At 42.6% G+C, this 20,732-nt stretch overlaps 1 protein-coding gene across 1 annotated transcript; it reads right to left on the bottom strand.

Annotated features, from left to right (window-relative positions):
- Positions 1–3,314: 3,314 nt before the first annotated feature.
- Positions 3,315–19,377, bottom strand: LOC310635935 (neurotrophin receptor-interacting factor homolog). Its single transcript, XM_083355329.1, has 5 exons — positions 18,947–19,377; positions 15,139–15,246; positions 7,601–7,727; positions 6,220–6,262; positions 3,315–3,463 (listed from the first exon to the last, which is right to left on the bottom strand). The coding sequence occupies exons 1-5, from the start codon at positions 19,343–19,345 to the stop codon at positions 3,421–3,423; spliced, it is 720 nt and encodes a 239-aa protein (XP_083211455.1). The 5' UTR covers positions 19,346–19,377; the 3' UTR covers positions 3,315–3,420.
- Positions 19,378–20,732: the final 1,355 nt, after the last annotated feature.

The following is a 20,732-nucleotide window of genomic DNA, read 5'->3' as shown; positions in this document are numbered from 1 at the left end:
TGGCAGGTGGTACGCTACCATCCTAGAAAAGTGGTAGCGGGGGAGGGGAATGAGCTGAACTGGTGGTAGCACCACACAAGCCTGAGCCAGAGACAGCTGGATCTACAAGGCTATCAGGGCTGAGCGGAAACGCCAGGATCAGCGCTTCTTCAGGGCTGTCAGGGCTCAGCGGAAGCACCAGGATCAGCGCCAGGCTCCAGCTGGAGGTCGGCGCTGATCCTGGCGCTTCTGAGCCCAGATTAGCTGGAATGTTGCAGCATCTCCAGGGTCTTGTGATTTACATTCAGATGCTTGGCAACTGATTCATATTTATGACGGTCACAGTGTCCCAGGATCATGTGAAGTACCAAAACCTGCTGCAAGTACCCAGCAGATGGTGTGGGGGAAATAAAAACCAAACACCACCCCACCCCCGCTGCCAATCCTCAACAGAAATGCTCACAACAATGAAAATCTCAGACAGGAGGAAGAGCGCCACCAGGCGGGCAGGCGTCTTGCTTGGCTGTAGCTTGGGAGTCACTTTTTTCAGTGCCATTGTAACTTCAAACAGTCACTAAACGAACTGTTGTAAGTTGAGGACTACCTGTACTTCAGCACTTTTTCCTTTTTTTTTTTTTTGGTCATCACATTTTTGACACCTTGCTAGGTGACCGGTGGTACTCGGATGTTGCCATATCCTGAAAGCGGTACAATGGGTGAAAAGGTTGAAAAGCCCTGCTTTAACGGTGAGTCAGCTAAGAGTTTCTACTAGAGCAGGGCTTTTCAACCTTTTCACCCACTGTACCACTTTTAGGATATGGCAACATCCGAGTACCACCAGTCACCTAGCAAGGTGTCAAAAATTGATGACACCCCCCCCAAAGGGAAAAAGTGATGTACAGGTAGTCCCCGACTTCCAACAGTTCGCTCAGTGACTGTTCAAAATTACAATGGCACTGAAAAAAGTGCCCCCCAAGCCACAGCCGAGCAAGACACCTGCCTGCCCGCCCAGCAGCTCTTCCTCCTGTCTGAGGTTTTCATTGTTGTGAGCATTTCTATTGAGGATTGGCAGCGTTTCAGCCTTCAACTACGGCTCCCAGTCCTCCAGCATTTGCAGAGAGAGACAGAGAGGCACTCTCTCTCTCTCTCCATGCCGGCTTGCCCCCTAGCAGGGATCCTGATTGGCCCTGTGCCCGCTCCTCTCCCATCGCCCTTTGCAGGAAGTGAAGCGCCCGGGGAAGGAGCCGCGGAGGTGGGCGGCCGGGCGGGCAGCGAGTTCCCTCCAAAGAGTTTCCTCCAGGCTCTGCCCCCACCCAACGCCTCCCTCTGCGCCTCTCTGATAAGGAGCAAGGCCCCTTGCGTCTTCTGAGGCAGTCAAAGCCTACGTGGGAAAGAACTATCTTTATGGAAGCAAAATAAGCCCAATTTCGGGACTTTAAGGGCAACTGCAATGGAAGCGTGACTGTGTCTGATACCTCCCTATCTTGGACTTCAGAAAGCAGTTTTCCTAAACAGAGAGTGTCTGGTAGCAAGAGGAAATAATGGGGAAAGGAGACGAGGTGGGGTGGAAGAGTTGGACTCGTTGAAAGCACAATTGCTCGGAGAATGGAGGAGAAAAGAAGAGAAGAAGTGACCCAAAAAATCTTAGGGAAGAACTGGGAAAACAAAAAGGTGACAAAAGAAGCCCAGAACTGTGAACTGCTGAGAATGAACCGAGGTTGGTGGAGGAATAAAAAGAACTTCTTCAAATATGATCAAGTTAAAAGAAAAAAAAAACAAGGAAGGAAGGAAAGAAGAAAGGTAGGGACAGTGGGAGGGAAGGAAGAAAGGAAGGGAAGAAGAAAGGTAGGGATATTTGCCCTTCAGCGTATAAACAGTAACATGCCTATTGAAAAGTTGTTTCCCTCCTGCCCAATAGTAACCCATGGATTTCCACCCCCCACCCCCCCACACACAGGCACCCTGCAACCTGAGGGAGGGAGGGACAAAGGAGGAGAAAAGAAAGGAAGGAAAGGACAATGGGAGAGAGGGAGGAAGGAGGGCACCCACCCGTCCCACATCCCTCCACCAGAGACCCATGGATTCCCCCCACACAGGCACCCTGCAACCTGAGTGATGAGCTACCCGCCCCCCCAGCCATTGACTTCACTTGTCAAAAAGTTGCAAAAGGTGATCACATGACCCTGGGACACTGTGACCATCATAAGCATGAATCAGTTGCCAAGCATCCGAATGTAAATCACATGACCCGGGGATGCTGCAACAGTCATAAATGTAAAAAATGGTCATAAGTCACTTTTTCAGTGCCATCGTAACTTCAAACGGTCACTAAGCAAATTGTTGTAAATCAAGGACTACCTGTATTTTATTATTTTTTCCTTTTTTTCGGTCAGGTTTTTGACACTTTGCTGGGCGACTGGTGGTACTCAGACATTGCCTTATCCTAAAAGTGATACAATGGGTGAAAAGGTTGAAAAGCCCTGCTCTTAGAGACGTGGATGTATTCCTGGGAGAGATGGAAGGGCCGGGTGAGACATGGATGGTGCTGCAAATCTTTATAAAAAGAGCCCAAGGCAGCCATACAGGGACTACGTTTATTTAGAATTAAATATGCAATCGGTTCATGCAGTGGGGATTCCTTCAGGCCACTTTTATTTGTCCTGTTGTCTGTATTACTGTGGTGGGACTCAATGAAGGACCCCCAAAGGTGATTTTTCAAGACAACCGGACTTTGATTTTCCTCTTCAGTTCTCAGCTTCTTGGATGAGAAGCGAAACGCCTTCAAGCAAAAACAAAATCTAGTTTTCTTTTGAAAAAAACTCCTTTGGGACAACCACGACCTGGATCAGGACTCCTCAACTCTTCCTCTCTGGGAGGGGATGCCAAGAATTAAGCCTTTCGGAACCAGGCCACAGAAGTGGTGGTAGAGAGTGCATGTGTATCTTGCACATCCCCACTTATGCAAGGAACAGGCAAATGCACAGATGCTTCCACAAAGGGAAATTCTGCCCTGGATGACTGAGAATCTCCATAGATTCAGTAAAGGAATCCCCCATTTTCTAAAGAGTACAATCTTCCCTACATCTTTTCTTTTTTATAACTCTGTTCTGTTCTGTCTTGGATTTTTGTTCAGCTTTTCTGCTTGATCTTTCCTACCTAGTGGATTTTGAAGAGCTGATCTGGTTTCAAGGGTCTGCACTACCTTAAAAAACTGAGAAATTGACTTCCTGAAGTGGGTTTGTCCTCCTAGCTGGACTCAAATGTGGGGTTCAGTATTGCTAACCACGACAGGGTGATAGTGAAAAAAGAATACACAATAGCAGACTGTAGCATTATGTAAGAGTTTATTAGTAAGGTTCCAAGTCTGTAAGAGTATAGAGTTTCTTCTCCAAAATGCATTGGGGAGCTCAAGTAGTGAGTAACAATTGCCTTGGCAACTGTTCAAAAAGGGGTTGTCTTTCTGGGGATGATCTCTCTCCTACTTCTGGTCGAAATATAATAAAGGGAAAAGAGAACACTTATTCAGATAAATTTTAAGAGGACAGAAAAGAACAAGACCACCATTTTGTGGGAATTAACATAACTGTAGATGAAAATGCTTTCTAATTTGATAAATGCATGTCGATCCTGTTTTATATAGTTTTTAGGTAAATTATGAGGGAAATCAAGGAAGCCATCAATCTTCTGGTTGGAAATGATAGTGAAATGGTGATGGGCAAAAAGCTGGAAACTGAAGAGCTTAATTCTTATTTTGCATCCCTGTTTTCACAGCATTGGGAGAGGGAAGAGAAATGCAAGTCAAAATAGGCAACAGAAATCCTGGCTGCTGTGAATGAAGAGTTTCTACTAGAGGTCTTTCCCCTTTGTCCATTTAGGTTTTTTCCCTACATGGATCCTTTTATGAGTAAAATGTTCTTTCCCAGGAAAAATTATATCCTCACTCCTTGCAACATATGGATTTTCCCGAGAGTGGATTCCTTCATGAGTAAATCTCTTTACTCGGGATATTCAGGATATTCCACCCCTCTCTATGGGGGGTGAGTTATTACCCCCTGTAGATAGGGCTCGCAACTTGGGAGTCCTCCTAGATTCACAGCTTTCCTTAGAAGACCATATAGTAGCTGTGACTAGGGGGGCCTTCGCCCAGGTTCGCCTGGTGCGCCAGTTGCGGCCCTATCTAGACCGGGATGCCTTACGTACGGTCACTCACGCGCTCATGACCTCTCGTCTGGACTACTGCAATGCTCTCTACATGAGGCTACCCTTGAAGACCACTCGGAGGCTCCAACTGGTACAGAATGCAGCCGCGAGAGTTGTGTTGGGAGTTTCCCGACACTCCCATGTTACACCTCTGCTCCGCGAGCTGCATTGGCTTCCAGTTGTCTTCCGGGTGAGATTCAAGGTGTTAGTAATGACCTACAAAGCCCTACATGGCATGGGTCCAGAATACCTTGGGGAGCACCTGCGGCCGGCGTCAACTTCCCTCTGCCCAGTACGCTCCCACAGAGAGAGCCTCCTCAGGGTGCCACCGGTCAAAGAATGCCAACTGGTGGCCCCCAGGGGGAGGGCGCTCTCTGCGCGCCGGATTTATGGAACCATCTTCCGGTCGAGCTCCGGATGGCGCCTGATCTCCGCTCCTTCCGGCGCGATCTCAAAACCTACCTTTTTGAACAAGCTGGCCTGGCCTGATGGGATGGGGTTGGGTTTTATAAATCGGTTTTAACTTTTTATTGTGTACTAATTTATTTACGGGCATTGCTGTTTAATTACTTTTTAATTTTTGTATCTTGTTTTTTATTATGTATTGCCCTGTTCACCGCCCTGAGTCCTTCGGGAGAAGGGCGGTATACAAATTAAATTAATAAATAAATAATAATAAATCTTGTGATTGTTAAAGCTTTTTTCACACTATATGGTCTCTCTTCTCTGTGGAGCCTTTCATGAGCATTAAGCTGTGCTGTTTGAGCAAAGCTGTTTCCACATTCTGTACATTAAAATGATTTCTCCCCATGGATTCTTTCATGACTAATAAGAACACTTTTCTGAGTAAACGCTTTTCCACACTGTATACATTTATATGGTCTCTCCCCAGTGTGGATCCTTTTATGGAAATTAAGTTTTCCTTTCTGAGCAAAGCACTTTCCACATTCTGTGCATTTATGTGGTCTCTCCCCTGTATGGATTTTTTCATGTTTAGCAAGATAAATTTTCCGAGCAAATTGCTTTCCACACTCCATGCACTTGTATGGTCTCTCCCCAGTGTGGATCCTTCCATGACAAATAAGATCGCTGTTCCGATGAAAGCTTTTTTCACACTCCAAGCATTTATACGATCTCTGCCCCGTGTGGATTCTAACATGAACATTAAGTTGTCCTTTCTGAGCAAAGCCCTTTCCACATTCTGTACATTGAAATGGTTTCTCTCCTGTATGGGTTGTCTGATGAAATTTAAGTCGGCATTTCCGAGCAAAGCTCTTTCCACATTCTGTACATTGAAATGGTTTCTCCCCTGTATGGGTTGTCTGATGAAATTTAAGTCGGCATTTCCGAGCAAAGCTCTTTCCACATTCTGCACATTGAAATGGTTTCTCTCCTGTATGGATTGTCTGATGAAGTTTAAGATGTCCTTTGTGAGTGAAGCTCTTTCCACATTCTGTACACTGAAATGGTTTCTCTCCTGTATGGATTCTTTCATGACTAATAAGACCACTTTTCTGCGTAAATGCATTTCCACATTGTATGCATTTATATGGTCTCTCCCCAGTGTGGATCCTTTCATGACAAATAAGATAGCTGTTCCAATGAAAGCTTTTTCCACACTCCAAGCATTTATACGCTCTCTGCCCTGTGTGGATTTTAACATGAACATTAAGTTGATCTTTCTGAGCAAAGCTCTTTCCACATTCTGTACATTGAAATGGTTTCTCTCCTGTATGAGTTGTCTGATGAAATTTAAGTCGGCATTTCCGAGCAAAGCTTTTTCCACATTCTGTACATTGAAACGGTTTCTCCCCTGTATGGGTTGTCTGATGAAATTTAAGACGGCATTTCTGAGGAAAGCTCTTTCCACATTCTGTACATTGAAATGGTTTCTCTCCTGTATGGATTCTTTCATGACTAATAAGACCACTTTTCTGAATAAACACATTTCCACATTGTATACATTTATATAGTCCCTCCCCAGTGTGGATCCTTTTATGATTAAAAAGTTGTGAGTTGCAAAAAAAGCTTTTTTTTGACCTTAGCTGATTGTCATTCTCATTCTCCAGCCCATCACCATCACCTATTTTGGGGAAAAAACACCAGAAATTCTCATTAGAATTCAAAATGACTAGGAAGGGAGGGGGGTTGTCTCTCCCTGTCAAAAATATGCCCATCTGAGTATCAAGTTGGCTATCAGCCATGTGTTAAAACTAGATGTTGGGTTGAAATTGTTATCTAGGTCCTAGGACACTCTAATGGTATCCACAAGATTTTTCAGCCCTGAACCAGATTAAGGCTGTGCTGCTGATAGGTCAATCTGCCCAGGAATTTCTGTGGAGCATCTAAGACAGACATGTCAAACTCGCAACATCACGTGACATCATGAGACATATCAGGACTGTTTTGCCATTGCCGGCAATGGGGTGGGCGTAGCTTCTACATGACACGTCCGGTCTGTGGGCCGGCAGTTTGACACCCCTGATCTAAGGTTTTCACAAAGCTATGGTGAGCATTTCTGCCAAGGCTTTAGTTGTTTTCTAGAAGAGTAACAGTAATGACAACCTTGGACAAAATTGTCCATAAAGTAGCTCAGCTGGTTCAGGGGGGCCTGGCTGTTAGATAATCAAAGCGTAGTGTATGGAACTCTTTGCACCTGTTGCTGTCTAGATATTAGTTACATGCTGTACATTAGTGGCCTTGTCTTTGGTCCCACCATTTGCTCAGGCCGCAATCTTGTGTCAGTAAGTTTCTCAAGAGCTGTACCCCCTGGAGGGAGGCAGAACCTATTAAACTGGTCTGCCAGCGGTGACTACTGTACCCAAATGGATTGCAGAAAGAACTGAGGGTTATAACTGCTGATCTACTGCAAGGTACAGTCAAGCTCTTAATCACTGTTTGGAACAGGAAGGTGACTGAGACTCTGGATATGTTTGCACCCATGCAACCTCTCCTCACCCACAGACCTCTCTTGTCTTCCATGGTATATAGAGAAAATGAGTGGAATGAAACAGAGGAAGAGATGTCTAGAGTGCCGCTGGTGAAAGATAAGGATGAACTCGACTGAACACAGGTAACAGGTGCTATTAAGACCTACCTCGTGGTGATATGTACAATCAAGAGTAAATACTATTCCAGACTTATTATATATGCAGAAAATCAACCAGCGACATTCTTTAACATGAGCCATAACTGCCTGGGGACGTATATGAGAGTGTTTTCACCTGTCGCTGTACACTGGATATTAGCTACATGCTACACATTCTGACCCTGATTTTCCTGAGATTAGGAGAGGTTTTACAGGTGGTGGCCAGGTACAGTTCTGGCCATTTTAAATATCTAAGTGCAAGTATCTTCCATGTTCAGCTGCCACTGAAAACCTTTCCCAATAAACTGAACCCAGACCAATGAGGGTCCTTACCCAGAGCGGCCATATTCCTAGAAACCTCCAGCATGACTTCCATGCACAAGGCCTTCTGGCCAGAATCCAGCAGTGACCACTCCCCCTCTGTGAAATCCACAGCCACCTCCTCAAAGGGATCAGTGTCCTAGAAAGAAAAAGAATTTTTTTCCCATGAAACAGTCCTCTCATGTTTTTTTTTACTTCTAATCAGGGTGGATAATGATCAATGATTTTTTTAAAAAAAATTAAAAAATCATTTTTTTAATTTAAATCAGATTTTTTGATTTTTATTAAATTTATTTTAATAAAATGCTTTTGGAGTAAAAAAATCTATCTAAATATAGTTTTTTATTTAAGATTCATTAATAATTTAGTTTATTCAGCATGAAATGGAGCTTACGTATGTAGCATGAGGCTGTATATTCTGCAATATTTACGTTTTTGGTATCCAAGCTTTGTAAGCTGAGATAACATGCACTGCATTGATGCATTCACACAATTTCACAGTAACCATGAGATAAATCATAAAACAAAGTTCAGGAATATTCCTTTATCCCATTGTTTTGCAAAGCTATGTACACTACAAACAGTATGATTGAAGAGAAATGCATCTATACCAGGCGCTAAGTGTTTTAATTAAATAAAAGAATTTGAATAGTTCTCCAACTATTTGTGATTAACTAATTAACCTAAAATCATTTCTGATATTGCTGTTTTACTAATCTGATATTATTCTAAATAGGAAAACTTCATTTTGTTTGCAAATAATATTAAAGATTCTAACTACCAGCAAGAATGAATCCTAACATTTAAAGAGCACCTGTCATTTCAGATCCATCATGGCAGCGCCTGTTAGGGGACATTAACTCACCTGCTGCCTGCCACGTTCCTCACCTTGTTGTGTTACTGCCGCATCACCAGCCATCCCATTAAAGTGAATGAGACTTTCAGTGAGTCAACAGTGGGTCGGGGACTTCCGGTGGCTGCGCAGCGCCGGAGACAGCCTTCCCGGGCTGCCCGCGGCTCAGCTGAGTAATTTTCACCCGAAACAGCGCCGATCAGCTGTTTGGGTGAATTTGAAGCCCCCTCCTCGGGAGAAGAGGAGGGGGTGAGGCCCCAGGTAGGGGTCGAGTTCTCCGGGGCCGCCTGAGCTTGTAGCTTGGGCGGCTGAAGGATCGAACTCCCCCGTAGCCTGGGTCGCTCCCAGCTGGTCAGCGTCTCTGCTCCGGATTTCTTGGAGGAGAGCCAGGCGTTTGCGACCACCCCTGCCTGAAGGAAGGACTATGGAATAAAAGGAGCAGGCAGAGCGGTACAAGAGGAAAAGGTGAAGAGGATTATTATATTTTACTCTTGAGCTTGATGGACTTTTTAAACTTAAAGTGAAAGTGCGTCACAAGTGAAAGTAAAAGATGGCGGCTAAACCTCCCCCAAAAACTCTTTGGAGTGCTGGAACTTCTCCGGTGCAACAATCATCATTGCAGGCGTTGCATCCTCCTGATGTATTGACACCGAAGGATTTACAAGATGCTCTTGAAAAACAAGCCCAGGTAATTCTGGAATCAATGGGTGATAAATTTGCACAGATGGAGGAGAAATTGGAGGAGAGAATGGAAGAGAGGATGGAACAGAAGTTCAGTGTGATGAAGGTAGACATTTTGTCCTCAGTGCATAAAGTGGCTGAATGTGTGGAAGATCTGGATGAAAAAGTGGAAGATTTGACTCAAAAGAATGCCATATTAGAAGCAAAAGTATTGGAGAATGAAGATTTAAGAGACAAAATGGACAGAGAATTGAGTCTTGCTCAATATTACCAGATGCAGTTTGCTGTTAGAATCAGAGGCTTAAAAGAGAATATTAAGGAAGATCTAAAGCAGCTGATTTCTGAGGCTCTGGAAGTGGTATTGAATCAGCCAGCATCTGAAATAAAGGGAGGCATGGATAAAGTGTTTCGTGTGAATTCATGGATTGCTAGACAGAGAAAGCTGCCTAGAGATGTGGTGGTTTATTTTGCTAAGAGGGAAATTAGAGATGAAGTTATACAAGCTGCCTATGATTCTAAAGTGGTGATTGCTGATCAAGAAGTTTTGGTTCTAAAAGAAATTCCTCCAAAGATTCTAAGGAGAAGGAAGGATTTTACATTTCTCGTGCAAGAGCTCAAGCAACGAGATATAAGGTTCAGATGGGAGATTCCAGTTGGGTTGATGGTGATGCATGAAGGTAAAAGGTACCGTCTGGTTACTGTGATGCAGGCGCGTGATTTTTACAATAACGTTTTAAAAGCAACCCCATTATCACTTCTGGAAGCTGCAAAGGGATCTGGAGAAGGAGAACATCAAGAGGCTGAAGATGGACAGACAGAGGAGAACGGTGCTGGAGGAGATCAAGCTACAACTTCTTTGGATGATCCTAGAGAGCAGAGGGTGACGCGTGCTGCTTTAAAACGATAAAAAAAAATAATAAAAGAACAAGACCAGCAGAAGTCTATGGAACTTCCACAACGTACTTACAGCCAAGCAGTGGGAGGAGCACGGCCCAAAAAAGATAGTCCTATCAAAGCAGTGCTCCAAGAGCTTTGGGATGATATGCATGGCAACTAAATTTTTAACTTGGAACGTTAATGGACTAAATTCACCACAGAAGAGGAAGAAAGTTTTTCAATATTTAAAACAATTCAAGATAGATGTTATATGTCTGCAAGAAACGCATATTAGAGTTGTGGATCAAAAGTATTTATCGAACTCAAGGTTGGGTACGCAATTTGTTGCTTCTGCAATGAATAAGAAAAATGGAGTGGTTGTTTATGTTAAAAGTGCTTTAACAGCAGACTTAATTGAAACAGATAAGCATGGAAGATACGTTATGATAGAGCTGCTGCTAGAAGGTAAAAAGACGCTTTTAGTTGGATTATATGCTCCTAATCAACAACAAGCTGACTTTTTTAGCTTACTTCATACAAAGCTTACCCACTTGGATTATAAATCTTTTATTTTTATGGGGGATTGGAATGGTGTTTTGGATGTACAGATGGACAAGGCTGGAGCTTTTAAGCGCGTCCCAAGTCATGCTAGACTGCCTAAATCCTTTTTTGAAATGAAGGATGACTTGGAATTGCGAGATATTTGGCGTGAGAGACATTTGCAGGAAAAGGATTATACTTTTTTTTCTGACAGACATCAATCTTTTTCCAGGATCGATTTTATTTTGTTGACTAATGATTTTTTTTAAGGACTAAGAAGGTGAAGATTTGTGCAAGAACTATTTCTGATCACAGCCCAGTTTGGCTAGAGATTGATAAGGAGAATAGAGATAGGCGCTCGTGGCGCGTAAATGAGAATTTGTTTAGAAATCAGAGAAATGTGGAAGAATGCAAACAGCGGATGAAGGATTTTTTTGAAATTAATATGAATAAGGGCACCTCTATGGACATGGTTTGGGATGCTAGTAAGGCCTATATGAGAGGGGTGTTGATATATATGAATAATAAACATAGACGTGCTGTGGAAGCTAGGAGGAAAGAACTGGAGAATGAAATAAAGGAAAAAGAAAAGGCTTTGATTTTGAACTCGGAGGATGTGAAGATTAAGGAGGCTATTAAACTGTTAAGAGGACAATTTGATAAATTAATGGCTGACCAAGTGGCAACCAATTTGCGGTTTGCCAGGCATAATACCTTTTGCAACGCTAACAAACCAGGTAGATGGTTAGCTTATAGATTGAGGAAAAAGCAAAGGGCTTCTAATATAGACAAAATTGAGCACAAAGGAAGGGTTGTGTTTCAACAGGACTTTATTAAGGATGCTTTTGTGGATTTTTATTCTAAATTATATGCTAAGGAGAAGATTAATGAAAAAGACATTGATATATATTTGGAGAATGCTAGCATCCCGGTTCTTACGCAAGCACAAAAAGAAGGGATTAATCAATTAATTACAGAAGAAGAAATTTTTACAGCAATTAAGGAATTGAAGATGGATAAAGCACCAGGTACGGATGGTTTGTCTGCGGCTTATTATAAAAATTTACAATTAGAGATGATGAAACCGTTAAAGGAACTGTTCCAGACAATCCAGAGGGGGGGAAAGGTGCCACCGTCTTGGAGAACAGCTTTTATTTCCTTGATTCCGAAGGAAGACCAAGATGCTACTCAAGTTAAAAATTACAGACCGATATCGCTTTTAAATACAGATTACAAGATATTTGCTAAGGTGTTGGCTAATAGATTGATGAGGGTTCTGCAACAGGTGATTCATGGGGACCAAACGGGGTTTATTAGTGGTAGGCAAATGAAAAATAATGTGAGGCATATAGTTGATGTGTTAGAGTTTTTGGAAAGGAACAACCAGATCCCTGCGGCGCTAATCTTTCTAGATGCTGAAAAAGCTTTTGATCAATTGAATTGGCAATTTTTGATGAAAGTTTTAGACAAAATGGATTTTGGGGAAAAAATTTTACAACCGATTAGGGCGAATTATAGTTAATAATAGTCTGACAGAAGTATGTAATATTGAGAAGGGCACAAGGCAAGGGTGTCCGTTATCGCCCTTGTTATTTGTGTTAACATTAGAGATATTATTGGTTAAAATACGGAATTCGGATAAAATTAAGGGGATACAAATTAGAGATCAGGATTATAGATTGAGAGCATTCGCAGATGATCTGGTTGTTACAGTGACCCAGCCAGAGAACTCTGTTGTGGACCTGATGGAGATAATAACACAATACGGGAGGGTTTCTGGATTTAAAGTTAATATACAGAAAACCAAAATTTTGGCCAAAAATATGACAGTTTCGCAAAAGGCTCTTTTAGAAGGATTAACTGGATTTGAGATTGTTAAAAGGGTTAAATATTTGGGGGTGCTTTTGTCGCCCTCTAATACAAAGCTATATAAAAATAATTATGAAAAACTATGGGGGAAAATTCAAAAAGAATTGGAGAGTTGGGGAAAATTGCAATTGTCTTTGTTGGGACGGATCGCAGCAGTGAAAATGAACGTCCTGCCTAAATTCCTATTTTTATTTCAAATGATACCGATTCTTAAGAAAGACTCTAATCTGGAGGAATGGCAGCGAGGTATCAATAAATTTGTTTGGGCAGGGAAAAGGCCACGAGTTAAACTTAAGATTATGCAGGATACTCGTGAAAGAGGTGGTCTTAAAATGCCTAACTTTAAATTATATTATGAAGCTGCTGCGTTAGCAGGTATAAGTGATTGGATTAATTTGACACAAGAGAGATTATTAAATCTTGAGGGCCACGACTTGCTGTTTGGCTGGCATGCATATTTGTTGTATGATAAGAAGGTAGATAATGTGTTTAGAGTGCATATTTTAAGACAGGCATTGCTGAGAGTTTGGAAGAAGTATAGACATAAGTTAGATTGTAAGATACCATTGTGGGCAATTCCAAAACACGCAATAGAAAATATACATGCTGGTTTCAAACATGATGTGACTACGTACAAGGAGATTTTAAGCTTGGAAAGAAATGTCTGGTGTTTGAAGCCATATAATCTCTTGCGAGACGAGAAGATTGTTCAAAATTGGTTTCAATATACTCAGCTACGGGCCAGGTGGAAAGAAGATCAGAAAAATGGTTTTACAATGACTGATGAAAATCTGATGAAGCAAATTAGAAATCAGGGACCAGCACATATTAAACGGATATACCTTGCATTGATAGAGATTGATTCAGAAACAGAACTTGTTAAGGATTGTATGATAAAATGGGCCCAAAACATCCAGGAAGTTATCACAATGGACACGTGGGAAAAGATTTGGGTGAGGAACGTAAAATTTACACAAGCTCAAAACTTAAGAGAGAACTTTTATAAAATGTTTTATAGATGGCTTGCAAGTATGTATCCGAATTATCAGCCAAAATGTTGGAGATGTGGAGATGAAGATGCAACATATTTTCATGTATGGTGGACTTGTAAAAAGATCAAGGCTTTTTGGATAAAAATTTGGTGGAATATGCAGAAGATTTTTAAGCAAAGGATAAAGTTTTGTCCGCAACTTTTTTTGTTGGGAATAATTACGGATGCTACGGTTGTGGACACTAAGTTGATGTTAAATTTAATTACGGCAGCAAGACTTTTGATAGGTCAGTATTGGAAGAAAGAGGAACTGCCGACCATAGGAGAGTGGACTTTAAAGGTTTCCGACCTGGCAGAGATGGCGAAGATTTCGGCCTATTTGAAAGATCACTCGCAAGAACGTTATATTATGGAATGGAGAAAATGGATTGAGTTTATCCAGAACAAGTATAGGGTTAAGAAGTTTCATGTAGCATTTGAATGAGTCTTGTTTCTTTTTTTCTTTTTTTCTTTTAGTTTTTTTATATATATTTAATATTACTAAGGTTTGTCTTATCCTATATAAGCTAGAGAGTGATGGATTTTAGAGTTTATGGTTGTTAGTATATGGTTGTTTATGATTGGTTTTTTTTATATACCTTGTACTCAGCTCTGGGAAGTCGGGGGGGGGGGAGGGGGGGAGGGGGGAGGGGGAGGGTGGGAGGGAGGAGGGAGGGGGAGGGGTTTTTTTTAAAGAAAAATTGTATGTTAAAACGTTTCAATAAAAACAGTGGGTCGGAGGAGTCGCTGCGGGACACAGATGACAGTGCTCTTTAAAAATTATGATTTAAATTGAGTTGATTTAAATCCACTTGATTTAAATCAAATCCACCCTGCTTCCAACACAGAAAAGAGAGTTTTCCAAGAGACAAATTGATATTTTCCTGTAGGACAGACATACCTCTTCCATGCTGCTGTTTTAAAGGCAGATAGTATGACTTAAATGCATCCAAGTGGCAGAATGGTATTCCTCGGGCACCCTCCTCCCCAGGCCTGGAATAACTCACCAAAATGGTTTTGGGTATAGGAATCCCATGGCCTCATCTCTCTGCCTAGTAAAATACACATTTCTTAGACAACAAGAGATACTAAGAATTTTTTATCTGACCTATTTCAAAATGTACATGATTCTGGAAATATCAAGTCACTTGACCAACAGCCTGACCTTTGACTTAGGGGTCTTTATATGAGAAATTTGTGCATACTGTAATTTATTTTTAAGTGGATATATTGGCCTATTTCTAAAGCAATATTTGTACAATTGGTATTGTTTCGCTTCATGGTTTTTATTTTTTATCTGCTTTTCCAAAGTTTTTTTGAAAACTATTTAGATAGATAGATAGATGGACAGACAGACAGACAGACAAACAGACAGACAACCTTTATTGTAATTTTTTATTGTGGGCAAAATGGCACACATTTAAAATGAAATTTAGTTGCTTGCTTTCAAAGTGTACACGCACATTACACATATTTAGACATACTATATATAACATATGTATAGACCTACATCCTTACATGTAACATATAAATATTAATCACCAAGAAATATTAAACTGTTCCAACATATACAGTATATTACATTTTCTAAATGGGTCATTTTGTGAGGAAATCAGGTTTAAATGCACACGGACTCAGCATTTGGTTTTCAAAGCTCATGAATAGAAGGGGTTTAAACTTTTCACAAAAACCTTAACTTACCTGGCAAAGTGGTCCCAGTTGGATCCTCCTGAAAGAAAGATCTTTAGAATCATTGGATGGATCTCCTCTTCCCTGGAGCTCTGCTGAAATCTCCCCCATGAATAGCTCCTGCAAGTGATCGAATAGCCTGATTTATGATCCACTTTCAAATGACCTTAACCATGTTAATTGGCTGCTTTACCTTTTTCACTCGAATTTCAAACTCAAATTCTTTTCAAAGTCAAGTCAATATAAGAGAACTTGAAAACACCTGCTCTGTGGATGGCTATTATTTCTTGATAATCGCCTGCCATTTTTGTGAAATACTTCATTGTTCTTTATTTCCTTTTCCTTCTGATCAGGAGACGCCTCTTTAGCTCCTCCCCTTTACTTGACCATTGTGGCCTTTGCTTTTTATGAATGTATTTATGCCTGTACTACCTCGTACTCTTTTTCCTTTATATTTGGCTCTTTAATCTCCTGAGAAGGACAGGATCAATCTCCCCTCCCTTTTGGGGTGGCTTCCCTGTGTTTCCTGCATGAGGAAACCACCAACTTGGTAGTTCAGAGGGAGAGCTTGAAGTGAACACTGAGATGTTTTCAAAGGTAAAATGCACCCACTGAAAACATTGTGACTCTCACTAAAGGCAATTTGGATACTTCATTTTTTCTCATGTCAAATTCCCAGTCAGGTTTAACTTTTACTGATAAATGTTTTAAGATAATTTTGAATATACAGAAAAGAAAAGCTGAACTAGGGAGAATCTCTGTTGGCAGATTTGCCCAATAAACCACTTTTGCAAAATGATTCAGAACGATATCCAACTTCAGTGAATGATATATTGTCCTTAATAAGTACACGGAGACTAAGGTGAACTGGAACAGAATAGAATAATAGAGTTGGAAGGGAGCTTAGAGGTCTTCTAATCCAACCTCCTGCTCAGGCAGGAAGCCCAACACCATTTCAGACAAATGGTTGTCCAGTCTCCTCTTAAAAACTTCCAGTGTTGGAGCATTCACAACTTCTGAAGGCAAGTTGTTCCACTGATTTAATTTTTCCTTAGTTCTAGGTTTCTTCTCATCCATTGCTTCTTGTCTGCCTTCAGGTGCTTTGGAGAATAGCTTGCCTCCCTCTTCTTTGTGGCAAGCTAAGATTTTGGAACACTGGTATCATGTAACCCTTAGTCCTTCTTTTCATTAAATAGACATACCCAGTTCCAACAACTGTTCTTTATATGTTTTAGCCTCAGGTCCCCTAATCATCTTTATTGCTCTTCTCTGCTAAAAGAATGACGTGCCACAAATTGAGAATGGAACCAACTAGAATTAGTAACAGTTATGAACACAATGACAGGAACTTCCATAACCAAAAACTGCCCACTGACAGGACAGTTTCTTAAACTGCTTTTTAGAACAATATTCTGTGACATGATTGATAAAAACTGACAGATTACAATTTTACATTTTTAGGTAATAAATTGAGAAACACAGGGGAGTTAGGACAACAAACTGTGGAGATGTGCATAAAGTTTAAAGCAGTGGTTCCCAACCCTTTCTATATCTCGCAGCTCTACAGGGAGTGCAGAATTATTAGGCAAGTTGTATTTTTGAGGATTAAGTTTATTATTGAACAACAACCATGTTCTCAATGAACCCAAAAAACTCATTAATATCAAAGCTGAATATTTTTGGAAGTAGTTTTTAGTTTGTTTTTAGTTATAGCTATTTTAGGGGGATATCTGTGTGTGCAGGTGACTATTACTGTGCATAATTATTAGGCAACTTAACAAAAAACAAATATATACCCATTTCAATTATTTATTTTTACCAGTGAAACCAATATAACATCTCAACATTCACAAATATACATTTCTGACATTCAAAAACATAACAAAAACAAATCAGTGACCAATATAGCCACCTTTCTTTGCAAGGACACTCAAAAGCCTGCCATCCATGGATTCTGTCAGTGTTTTGATCTGTTCACCATCAACATTGCGTGCAGCAGCAACCACAGCCTCCCAGACACTGTTCAGAGAGGTGTACTGTTTTCCCTCCTTGTAAATCTCACATTTGATGATGGACCACAGGTTCTCAATGGGGTTCAGATCAGGTGAACAAGGAGGCCATGTCATTAGATTTCCTTCTTTTATACCCTTTCTTGCCAGCCACGCTGTGGAGTACTTGGACGCGTGTGATGGAGCATTGTCCTGCATGAAAATCATGTTTTTCTTGAAGGATGCAGACTTCTTCCTGTACCACTGCTTGAAGAAGGTGTCTTCCAGAAACTGGCAATAGGACTGGGAGTTGAGCTTGACTCCATCCTCAACCCGAAAAGGCCCCACAAGCTCATCTTTGATGATACCAGCCCAAACCAGTACTCCACCTCCACCTTGCTGGCGTCTGAGTCGGACTGGAGCTCTCTGCCCTTTACCAGTCCAGCCACGGGCCCATCCATCTGGCCCATCAAGACTCACTCTCATTTCATCAGTCCATAAAACCTTAGAAAAATCAGTCTTGAGATATTTCTTGGCCCAGTCTTGACGTTTCAGCTTGTGTGTCTTGTTCAGTGGTGGTCGTCTTTCAGCCTTTCTTACCTTGGCCATGTCTCTATTGCACACCTTGTGCTTTTGGGCACTCCAGTGATGTTGCAGCTCTGAAATATGGCCAAACTGGTGGCAAGTGGCATCTTGGCAGCTGCACGCTTGACTTTTCTCAGTTCATGGGCAGTTATTTTGCGCCTTGGTTTCTCCACACGCTTCTTGCGACCCTGTTGACTATTTTGAATGAAACGCTTGATTGTTCGATGATCACGCTTCAGAAGCTTTGCAATTTTAAGAGTGCTGCATCCCTCTGCAAGATATCTCACTATTTTTGACTTTTCTGAGCCTGTCAAGTCCTTCTTTTGACCCATTTTGCCAAAGGAAAGGAAGTTGCCTAATAATTATGCACACCTGATACAGGGTGTTGATGTCATTAGACCACACCCCTTCTCATTACAGAGATGCACATCACCTAATATGCTTAATTGGTAGTAGGCTTTTGAGCCTATACAGCTTGGAGTAAGACAACATGCATAAAGAGGATGATGTGGTCAAAATACTCATTTGCCTAATAATTCTGCACTCCCTGTAGAACACTTCTGATATATTCTCCCACTCCTTACAAAAGTTGGAAATAATGGCAACAAATTAAGCATGTACAGTATAATTTTGAAAACCCAAGTTTTTGCACCCCCTGGAATATTGTCTTGCACCCATTTGGGAACTCCTGGTGTAAAAAGGTATGTCAATCTGTTGCTTTCCCTCCCTATTGTGATAGTACCTGGTCTATCAAAGCCTAGATGTTCTATTTTGTTTAGCACCACGCATTATATAGATCATGTAGTGTAAATATATAATGTGTATCTAGTGTTTTGGCCCTGCACCAGGTTCACATAATCTAGATGTTTGACTGTATTTGGGTAAATTTAAGTGACAAGAAATCATAAAGTATAAATACTGATTTTATGGCATATGTTGATAATATCCGGAAGGATGCACACGTGTATAAAGTAAGAGAAAGCTCAGTTAAATAGCTCTATCTTTGTTAGCATAATCTTGCAATTCTGAAAGCATTTTTCCGATCCTCTCCTTGTACTCGCTGGAAAACCTATGAATTTTATGACATTTCTCATCCCGTCCACGCCCATCAACATGTGGGATACCTTTTGCATTGCGGCTGTCCAGTCCAGGACAAACTATGTGGGAAGTGAGAAGGTGGGAATAGTGTCCCACAAAGTTATTTCCACAGACGATTACGCCATCCCAGCGTGATGAAAGTCTCTCACCTGCCGCCCCTTCCCGAGCTCCTGGGTAGATGTCGGGCCGAGCAGGAAGCCCTCGGCCAGGGCCACCGCCTGGGCGCAGCTCTCCGCCCCGCACTCCCGCAGCCAGCCCGCCGGCTCCGGGGGCAGCAGGGCCAGCAGCTGCTCCAGCACCACCCGGTCCACCATCTCGGCTTTGCAGCTCCGTTCCGGCCGCAGCCACTCGCGGCACAGCCGGTGCAGGCGGCTGCAAAGCGCCCGGGGCCCCTCGACCTCCCGGGGGCGACAGCTGCGGAAGCGCCGGCGCTCGGCCTCGGAGCTGCGGGGGCCGTGGTCGTCGCTTTCCCCGGATTCCCCGCCACCTCCGCTCCCCGTCTTAAGGGCCGCTGCTGCTCCCGCCGCTGCTGATCCCGGGGCTGCCATTCGGCCTCCCACTTCGGCGAAGTCCGAGCGGGGGACGCTCCTTCCTAGGCCGCCCTCGGTCACGGCAGACCCTGCCCCGCTCGCTCCCCTCGCCCCGCCTCTTTCCCGGTTTCAGGGATGGCGACAAGGGGCGGGGCTCCGCTTCCTCAGAGCTTCTGAGGCGGAGAAGAGCAGCTAAAGGTCGTTCCCGCCAAAACTTTCCCCGCCCCGCTGCCCAGCAAGACACTGGGTCAGAGACGCCTGCCTCCAAGAGAGGCAAAACCCCATTGGACTCCCCCATTTAAACCTAGAGCAGGGGTAGGCAAACTCGGCTCTTTTATGACTCGTGGACTTCAACTATTCTGACTCAGGAATTCTGGGAGGTGAAGTCCCTTGGTCATAAAAGAGCCTTGGTTGCCTACCCCTGACCTTAGAGGGTCTCCTACAACAATTACCGCCTTTCCGTCCTCTGCTTCAAGGGCCGGCGCAAGTCCTCTTCGCGTTCTTTTTTCCGTTTGGACGCTGAAAGGAAACCCCAGTTCTGCTGCTGACAGAACGTTTTTCCCAGAGTGGCAGGAGATGCGAGTGCAGAGAAGGGCTATAGGGGGCTGAGGATGATGGCTGCGGTGGTGATTGAGCTGGGCAGAAATGAGTAAAAGGGATTGGATTGCTGCTTCTGGGCAGCTGAGATTTCTTTCTTCTGGAATCCTCTTGGAGACGTGGATTTTATGTTCCTGGGAAAGATGGAAGAGACATGGATAGTGCTGCAAATCTGATAACAAGAGGCCATGGCAGCCATACAGTGACGTTTATTTAGTATTAAACATGCAATCGATTCATGCTTTGGAGATTCAGGCCACTTTATTTGTCCTTCTGTCTGCATTACTGTGATGGGACTCAATGAAGAACCCCCAAAGGTGATTTTTCAAGACAACTGGACTTTGATTTCCCTCTTCAGTTCTCAGCTTCTTGAATGAGAAGCGAAACACCTTCAAGCAAAAACAAAATCCAGTTGTCTTTAGAAAAAACACCTTTAGGACAGCCATGACCTGAATCAGGAGTCCTCAACTCTCCCTCCCCAGAAGGGGATGCCAAGAATTAAGCCCTTCGGAACTGGGCCACAGAAGTGGCGGCCAAGAGTGCATGTGTACCCGCACATCCCCACTTATGCAAAGAGCGGGCAAGTGCACAGATACTTCAACAAAGTGGGAAAGGTTGGGGGAATTCTGCCCTGCATGACTGAGAACCCCCCATTTTCTAAAGAGTACAATCTGCCCGACATCTTTTCTGTTTTATATCTATTTCTGTTCTGTTGAACTCTTGGCTTTTTGTTCACCTTTTCTGCTTAATCTTTCCTGCCTGGTGGATTTTGAAGAGCTGATCTGGTTTCAAGGGCATGCACTACCTT

The sequence above is a fragment of the Vipera ursinii genome, assembly GCF_947247035.1.
Source record: "Vipera ursinii genome assembly, chromosome: 2".
Taxonomy (NCBI): Eukaryota; Metazoa; Chordata; class Lepidosauria; order Squamata; family Viperidae; genus Vipera; species Vipera ursinii.
The sequence above is the reverse complement of the archived record's forward strand: the minus strand, read 5'-3'. Positions and strand labels throughout refer to the sequence as shown.